We start from the raw sequence: 8,881 nt of genomic DNA, 5'->3' as shown, positions 1-8,881 counted from the left end.
CATTCTCAAGCCGAAACGTCGTCGTCCCTTCAATTTCTAGTGTGTGGTCTGGTCAACATACTTCAGCCACGTTATTGTGACTCATCGCCTGCTCTGAACAGAAGAAAATTTGTAAACAAACACCAACTGGAATTCTAGAGCAAAATGACGCAATAAGATAAGAGAGAGAACTAAGGGTAGATTGCATCTTTCTAGACTACCAAAAAGCTTTTGATACAGTTATATGCATACAAGACCTCTACGCAAACTTGAGAGGCAGATGAAAGTAGTCCTGGGAGCAGCGGAGTATGTCTGAGTATACCTGCAGACACCAGAAAAGACTAGAGAGTGGGGACATGACATGGATACATAAAGTGCTAACTTAAATAATGTTGTATATAAAGAAAATGTTCACAATGAATACATACTGAACAAAACAATATGAGTAAAAGTTGAACCATAGATGAGCCATAGAGATGTGAGAAAAAATATACGAGTAGTTGGGAAATTAAAAAGAAATACAAAATTAATCAACAAAAGCAAACTCAATCCACAATTTAAAAAGCAAACAACTGAAGACATGAAGGCCAAGCCCGGCGCTGAAGCTGGACCTCGAGGGCACACATAGGTGAATGCACACACAGAAAAATGGGGAGAAAACCAACCGGTTATGATAAGTGTGTGTGATCCTCACACCTCGTCTGCGCCACCATAACAAGGCCATTCGCACTTCGTCAGCGGCCCTGCTAACTCCCGCCCTCAGGGTTACGACCGCCCCAAGCACCGCCCGTGACGGAGGGCTAGCCGGCCTCGACGCAAGGTTTATCGCCTACCATTAGCGACGATGACACACACAACCGTCACCTTTTACGGATCAGTTACTCGTTTTACCGGGTCAGTAGCTTTTAGAGATTGTCTTTTATCCGATTCCAGGAGTCACGGGGCCCCATCTGAGCCCCTGTGACTGCTGCCGCTCAAGAGCTCTCTTCGGCGCCTTGGGGAAGAGCGCTCTCTTCGGCGCCTCGGGGTAGAGCGCTCTCTTCGGCGCCTCGGGGTAGAGCGCTCTCTTCGGCGCCTCGGGGTAGAGCGCTCTCTTCGGCGCCTCGGCGTAGAGCGCTCTCTTCGGCGCCTCGGCGTAGAGCGCTCTCTTCGGCGCCTCGGGGTAGAGCGCTCTCTTCGGCGCCTCGGGGTAGAGCGCTCTCTTCGGCGCCTCGGGGTAGAGCGCTCTCTTCGGCGCCTCGGGGTAGAGCGCTCTCTTCGGCGCCTCGGGGTAGAGCGCTCTCTTCCGCGCCTCGGCGTAGAGCGCTCTCTTCGGCGCCTCGGCGTAGAGCGCTCTCTTCGGCGCCTCGGCGTAGAGCGCTCTCTTCGGCGCCTCGGCGTAGAGCGCTCTCTTCGGCTCCTCGGGGTAGAGCGCTCTCTTCGACGCCTCGGCGTAGAGCGCTCTCTTCGGCGCCTCGGCGTAGAGCGCTCTCTTCGGCGCCTCGGGGTAGAGCGCCTTCTCCCTGTACTCCACACTTATCTTGCCCGACTACTGAGTGTATTCGTTTTATTCCTTCCACTCGTTAATGTTCTTCACGCTACTAATTAACACTGTTCTTCATGCCACTGGCCAACACTGTTCTTCATGCCACTGGCCAACACTGTTCTTCATGCCACTGGTCAACACTGTTCTTCATGCCACTGGCCAACACTGTTCTTCATGTCACTGGTCAACACTGTTCTTCATGCCACTGGCCAACACTGTTCTTCATGCCACTGGTCAACACTGTTCTTCATGCCACTGGTCAACACTGTTCTTCATGCCACTGGCCAACACTGTTCTTCATGTCACTGGTCAACACTGTTCTTCATGCCACTGGCCACCACTGTTCTTCATGCCACTGGTCAACACTGTTCTTCATGCCACTGGTCAACACTGTTCTTCATGCCACTGGTCAACACTGTTCTTCATGCCACTGGCCAACACTGTTCTTCATGCCACTGGTCAACACTGTTCTTCATGCCTCTGGCCAACACTGTTCTCCGAGAAACAAGTAAATGATCTTCTTACAAATGATTAATGTTCTTACTGGTATTGATCAATATTCATCCCGCTGTTGAACATTGTTGAACACCATGTTCATTAATGAAAAAATCCACAATGGCCGTGACGAAGATTCGAACCTACGTCCAGGAACATCCCAGACGCTGCCTTAATCGACTGAGCTACGACATGGTCAAAAGAGTTGAAACCGAAGTTCTACTGAACTTATTGAATCCTATAGCCTCACCGAGGAACAAACCAGGGCATTACACAACTCTCCCCTGCACTCGAGCTATGTCTCTAGGCCGTTCTCTCTCTTTGCCCTTACATCATTACACACAGAAATCACAATAGCGTGATCCATCAAATGAACAAATCGTGTAATGATGTAAGGGTGAAGAGGGAGAACGGCCTATTGACATAGCTCGAGTGCAGGGGGGAGTTGTGTAATGCCCTGGTTTGTGTCTCGGTGAGGCTGCAGGATCCAGTAAGTTCAGAAGAACTTCGGTTTCAACTCTTTTGACCATGTCGTAGCTCACTCGATTAAGGCAGCGTCTGGGATGCTCCCGAACGTAGGTTCGAATCCTCGTCACGGCCCTTGTGGATTTGTTCATTTTATGCATCACGCTATTGTGATTTCTGTGTTTAATGTTCATTAATGTTCATCATCAATGTTCATCCTAATAACAATGTTCGTTACTGACGCTAGTGTCAGGTACTAGTGCTACTGACGCTAGTGTCAGGTACTAGTGCTACTGACACTAGTGTCAGGTACTAGTGCTACTGACGCTAGTGTCAGGTACTAGTGCTACTGACACTAGTGTCAGGTACTAGTGCTACTGACGCTAGTGTCAGGTACTAGTGCTACTGACACTAGTGTCAGGTACTAGTGCTACTGACACTAGTGCCAGGTACTGACGCCTGAGAGACACATACTGCCAAAGCGTCTCCCCCTCCCCCTTCTCCCTGTACGGGTCTAGGTGTACACTCAGTACATCAGGATAAGCTTATTCAAAGCGTTCAGAAATGCTTGAATGTCGTAAACACTTCCAGGAAGCAGAGAGACACAAGCTACACGAGGAGATTAGCTCATGTCATCCAGGAATACGATGTACTTGACTGATACAAACCCTCTCGACAGTGTAACAGGTCTGCTCCCTGGAAAGTACAGAAAATAGAAGTACAAATTGTACCCCACAAGGTGAAAAAGATTCATCACGAACCGGGACACTTACGGTGTGTGTGTCTGGAAGCATGATATCTGGGTTACCAAGAGGCAATAGTTTACATGTATATTGCGACGGGTCGGTGGCGGAGGATGGCAGGGCAGGGTGTGGTGTCCTAATAAGGAAATATACTGAGTTGGGACTGTGGACTCGAAAATTGTACTTCGAGTTAATAATTATATACCATCCACACAAGCTGAACTGCAGGCCATTCTGGTGTGTTTGGAGGAAGTTCGTCAAAACGAAAAAGATGTTTTCGTATTTGTCGATAGCCGAGAAGCACTTCAATCTTTAAACAGCTGAAATCGAATCTTCATGTCCATAGTTTAGGATTGTAAGAAAAGGATAAATGAGATACGTCTGAAAGGTCACAAAGTAAAATTCATGTGGATTCCATCTCATGTTGGAATAGTGCTCAACGAGGTGGCGGATGACTTGGCCAAACGCGCCACATCAACACTACAAGTTAACATTGAATGTTTTTTTTAACAATGAGACAAATAAAAAGCAAATTAAGAAATATTCAGGCACAGGCAGAAGTGCTAGAAGAGCAATACTGTGAGGGAAGTCAACCATGCAACACCACACGTGTGTGAGTCAACCATGCAACACTACATGTGTGAGTCAACCATGCAACACTACATGTGTGTGAGTCAACCATGCAACACTACACGTGTGTGAGTCAACCATGCAACACCACATGTGTGTGAGTCAACCATGCAACACTACACGTGTGTGAGTCAACCATGCAACACTACATGTGTGTGAGTCAACCATGCAACACTACACGTGTGTGAGTCAACCATGCAACACCACATGTGTGTGAGTCAACCATGCAACACCACACGTGTGTGAGTCAACCATGCAACACTACATGTGTGAGTCAACCATGCAACACTACATGTGTGTGAGTCAACCATGCAACACTACACGTGTGTGAGTCAACCGTGCAACACCACATGTGTGTGAGTCAACCATGCAACACTACACGCGTGTGAGTCAACCATGCAACACTACATGTGTGTGAGTCAACCATGCAACACTACACGTGTGTGAGTCAACCATGCAACACCACATGTGTGTGAGTCAACCATGCAACACTTCATGTGTGTGAGTCAACCATGCAACACTACATGTGTGTGAGTCAACCATGCAACACTACATGTGTGTGAGTCAACCATGCAACACTACATGTGTGTGAGTCAACCATGCAACACCACATGAGTGTGAGTCAACCATGCAACACCACATGTGTGTGAGTCAACCATGCAACACTACATGTGTGTGAGTCAACCATGCAACACCACATGAGTGTGAGTCAACCATGCAACACCACATGTGTGTGAGTCAACCATGCAACACCACATGTGTGTGAGTCAACCATGCAACACTACACGTGTGTGAGTCAACCATGGAACACTACACGTGTGTGAGTCAACCATGCAACACTACACGTGTGTGAGTCAACCATGCAACACCACATGAGTGTGAGTCAACCATGCAACACCACATGTGTGTGAGTCAACCATGCAACACCACATGTGTGTGAGTCAACCATGCAACACTACATGTGTGTGAGTCAACCATGCAACACTACACGTGTGTGAGTCAACCATGGAACACTACACGTGTGTGAGTCAACCATGCAACACTACATGTGTGTGAGTCAACCATGCAACACTACACGTGTGTGAGTCAACCATGCAACACTACATGTGTGTGAGTCAACCATGCAACACTACACGTGTGTGAGTCAACCATGCAACACTACACGTGTGTGAGTCAACCATGCAACACCACATGTGTGTGAGTCAACCATGCAACACTACATGTGTGTGAGTCAACCATGGAACACTACACGTGTGTGAGTCAACCATGGAACACTACACGTGTGTGAGTCAACCATGCAACACTACATGTGTGTGAGTCAACCATGCCACACTACACGTGTGTGAGTCAACCATGGAACACTACACGTGTGTGAGTCAACCATGCAACACTTCATGTGTGTGAGTCAACCATGCAACACTTCATGTGTGTGAGTCAACCATGCAACACTTCATGTGTGTGAGTCAACCATGCAACACTTCATGTGTGTGAGTCAACCATGAAACACTACATGAGTGTGAGTCAAAACACCCATTTCACACCCATTTGCATATTACGAAAATATGCAATAAATGAAAACTGCTTCGATTTCAATGAAACTTTTTTGACAAGTTTTATATAAAATTGGGTTCAACTGGTCCAAATCTCAGCATCGTAGCATAAATAGGAAGGGAGGAAAAAATATAGAATTATGTGTCAAAAAAATTCCAAAATGGTCGAAAATTAGCATCAAAGAAAAGTGTCAACTGAAATCATGTCTATGACTCTAAGCTACCACAATAGCATATAATAAAGTATTTTAATATTTAGTTTTATGCCAAAAAAAAAGATTAAAAAAAATAGATTTTTTGTTTTTTCTCGATTTTTTTCTCATACTTTTTATCAGACGATTTGCATGAAACTTATACACCTTACAGAACGTATGCCTATCTGTATGGTTGCAAATTTTGGAGGAAATTGGTTGAAGTCAACTTCAACCACAGGTGGGTGAATCTTTGATCTTATTTATTGTCAAGTAACATAAAATTACTTCACAGCTTTCACTGTTTTTTTCGATTTACATAAAATTTACACCTTATCTGTAGAGTTTACGTCTCTACAAACATTATAAAACACTTTTTTCCTAAGTGCTTTTATTAATTTTATAAATAATTTCAAACACGAAATATTGGCATATATTTTGGGGGAACTTTGACTACTTGTATTAGTAAAACTAAACATATTTTCGATAATCCTTTTAATAGAAATTCTTTATTATATGGTAATATGATATATGAGTGTCATAGAAATTATTTCATTTGAAACTTGTGGTTTGAAGATTATTGAAAATGTGTAAAGTTCGTTGAAAAAAAAAATAACTCCCTTTCTATATAGGGCGCGAAACAGACACGTAAAACAGTTGCAGCCCTTCTTATATACAACTAGTAAAAAAAAAATTTGGTTGACATTTAAACAATATTTAAAAAAAAACTAATACGACCCCTTAAGAAAAGGGTAAAATCCTTGGAGTGACTCTGAGCACATGCGGCTCAGGCTTGGGTACAAATATTACTGGGAATATGGAACAGGTATTATTGATTATTACACCAAGTGTAAGCTATGTGATGTGTTAAGGTCTCACACCCTCACCCATTATGTTTATGATTGTCCATTGATGTATATAGAAACACTGAGATAAGGACTGTTCCTGAACATATAGCCTGGATGTGTCACAATGGAAAGATTGTTATCACCATGTTATCAGCATTAAACTGTATCTGCTATCTTATGTCCATTTTAAAAACCTTTGTATATCATCATATAGCGATTTTTGTCTTTTACATAATTCAATTTTCGCCTTAATTTCGAATGGGCTTTAGATATGCAAATGTTGCTTTTAATTACGTGTCTAAATCGTATCTAATCTATGATATAGATTACTCATTTCTAACTATATGAGTGAGAATGTTTGTTTTCTTTTTCCCCTGTGTGTCTGTCCGAGGCTGCAGACCAGACTGTTGTGGCTAGCCTCGCACAGCATTCCTTGCTGAATTGGGACTGCATAGTGAGTGTCTTAGAGTGGTCAGGGTCGACCACTCTTAAGACACTCAATATGCAACCCATTCCCCTACTTTAAGTAGACTTAGCTCCTATTACGACAACCAACAACTCATGAAGTCTGAAATGTTGGTTTGATAGCAGATAGAGTGATTACCAATCACCCGGCTGTTATTGACGATGAATCAACGTCGATTAACGTTGATTCAACACACTCTTTTGGCCACAGTTCAACACAGTGCACCCGCAACACACTGTTTGGCCACAGTTCAACACAGTGCACCCGCAACACACTGTTTGGCCACAGTTCAACACAGTGCACCCGCAACACACTGTTTGGCCACAGTTCAACACAGTGCACCCGCAACACACTGTTTGGCCACAGTTCAACACAGTGCACCCGCAACACACTGTTCAACAGAAAACAGTTGAACAAACTGTTTTGCCAACTGGTAAAGGGAACAGGACGGATAAAGACAGAGTGAACGTGAGAGAGAGGCAGAATAGGAGGGAGGGAGGAGGGAGAGGGAAGAAGAGGAAGAGAGTATGGAAGGGATAGGGAACAGAAGGGAGTGAGGCTGGATGTAATGGAGAATGGGAGTACTGCGTGTACTCCATCTGGACTATATGTTTCGCGATGCTCTATGCGTGGAAGGATGTTATAGCCAACTACGTTAAGATAGTAAAGTGGAGCGTAGAATGTACCGGAGGAGGAATGTGAGGATCAGACAGCCTGGGGCCAGGGTCAGACAGCCTGGGGCCAGATGGAAGAAATGAACGCGGAGGAGATTGGTTTTGTGAGAGGAATTAAGCTGTCAGAATTATAACAAGGAAGAAAAAGCTGTTATTTTTTGTTTTGTTTTTTAAGAAACCAAAGAGAATTCTCGGAGCTATAAGTCTGCCGACGAAGCAAGGTTCTTTTGAAGAATTTTACAAAGAAACTTGCTCATATCTCATTTCCATAATTTGAAGCTGAATTCCCTTAAAGGCCAAGACCATCAAACCAAGCAGAAAATCTGGAGGAAAATTAAAATAAAGTGAAAATTTTGATACCATCCATGACAAGTAGAGCGACACTCACCACACAAAGAAAACCCGTACATATCCAAGGGTTACTCAAGCAGACTCAGCAGAGTGACGAGTGCCAGGCGTCTGGGAGGTTGAGAGTGACGAGTGCCAGGCGTCTGGGAGGTTGAGAGTGAGAGCCATGTTGAGGGACGAGATACAAGGGTGATGCTCAGATACACGAAGCAAAGGTTCTTGGGTCAATTAAGTATATTCCTGTTGAGCTGTTTTCTCATGACTGATTCATTGCAAGTTATTAAAATTTTAGACGTTGGCTTTTATATCAGCCTGAGGTCTAATAGCTTAATAGTGTGTGCAGATATGTCCAAACAAGATATCTTCCGAATTAGGAAAAAGAGGACAAAAACGATTTACTTCACTAGTGAGAAAGTCGAAGACGACTGATAGTCATAACATAAGGCGCTCAGTAATCAACAACCTCATGCCACCTTTAACTTTCTAAAGAATTTAATTCCATTAGGGATCATTCCTTCCTAAATTGACTTACATTAACACAAAATAATCCCATAAATCCCTAGCCACTTAATATTAAAAAAAAATACAATTAATAATATCGTTTATTCCTTATGGTAAATAATGACTGGATGGGAGAGCTTGCGCTGCTGGCGGTATTATTACGGGTGAGAGACGGCCTGTAGACCACTCACACACGAAGCTCATTAGCACCACTGACACAGCCTCCACCTCCCATTGATGTCCAACTGCCTGTAGCAGCTCCTGTGATGATTATATTCTAATTATCAAACCCACTGGCCATGAATTTGCATTTTTTCAAACTGTTCAATATATAATATGTGCAGAGCAAGCTTGGCCATTATATTGTAAACTTATACGAGCCAAACATTTGGCGTCCACGTCATGAAAAATATTACTGGTGTCGTCATGAGTTTGTGAGTACATATAGAGTACATATGGAGTACAT

At 43.9% G+C, this 8,881-nt stretch overlaps 1 protein-coding gene across 1 annotated transcript; it reads right to left on the bottom strand.

Moving 5' to 3' along the window:
- Positions 1-898: 898 nt before the first annotated feature.
- Positions 899-2,083, bottom strand: LOC138365690 (uncharacterized). The gene is made up of 2 exons (XM_069326182.1): positions 2,049-2,083; positions 899-1,481 (listed from the first exon to the last, which is right to left on the bottom strand). The coding sequence occupies exons 1-2, from the start codon at positions 2,081-2,083 to the stop codon at positions 899-901; spliced, it is 618 nt and encodes a 205-aa protein (XP_069182283.1).
- Positions 2,084-8,881: the final 6,798 nt, after the last annotated feature.

Source organism: Procambarus clarkii, chromosome 17 (assembly GCF_040958095.1).
Source record: "Procambarus clarkii isolate CNS0578487 chromosome 17, FALCON_Pclarkii_2.0, whole genome shotgun sequence".
Classification (NCBI taxonomy): domain Eukaryota; kingdom Metazoa; phylum Arthropoda; class Malacostraca; order Decapoda; family Cambaridae; genus Procambarus; species Procambarus clarkii.
The sequence above is the reverse complement of the archived record's forward strand: the minus strand, read 5'-3'. Positions and strand labels throughout refer to the sequence as shown.

Coding starts and splice junctions, on each gene's coding strand:
- LOC138365690 (XM_069326182.1), bottom strand. CDS start 2,083: ATGTTCAACAGCGGGATGAATATTGATCAATACCA. Junction 1,482..2,048: donor ATGAATATTGATCAATACCA/GTAAGAACATTA, acceptor TGTGGAGTACAG/GGAGAAGGCGCTCTACCCCG.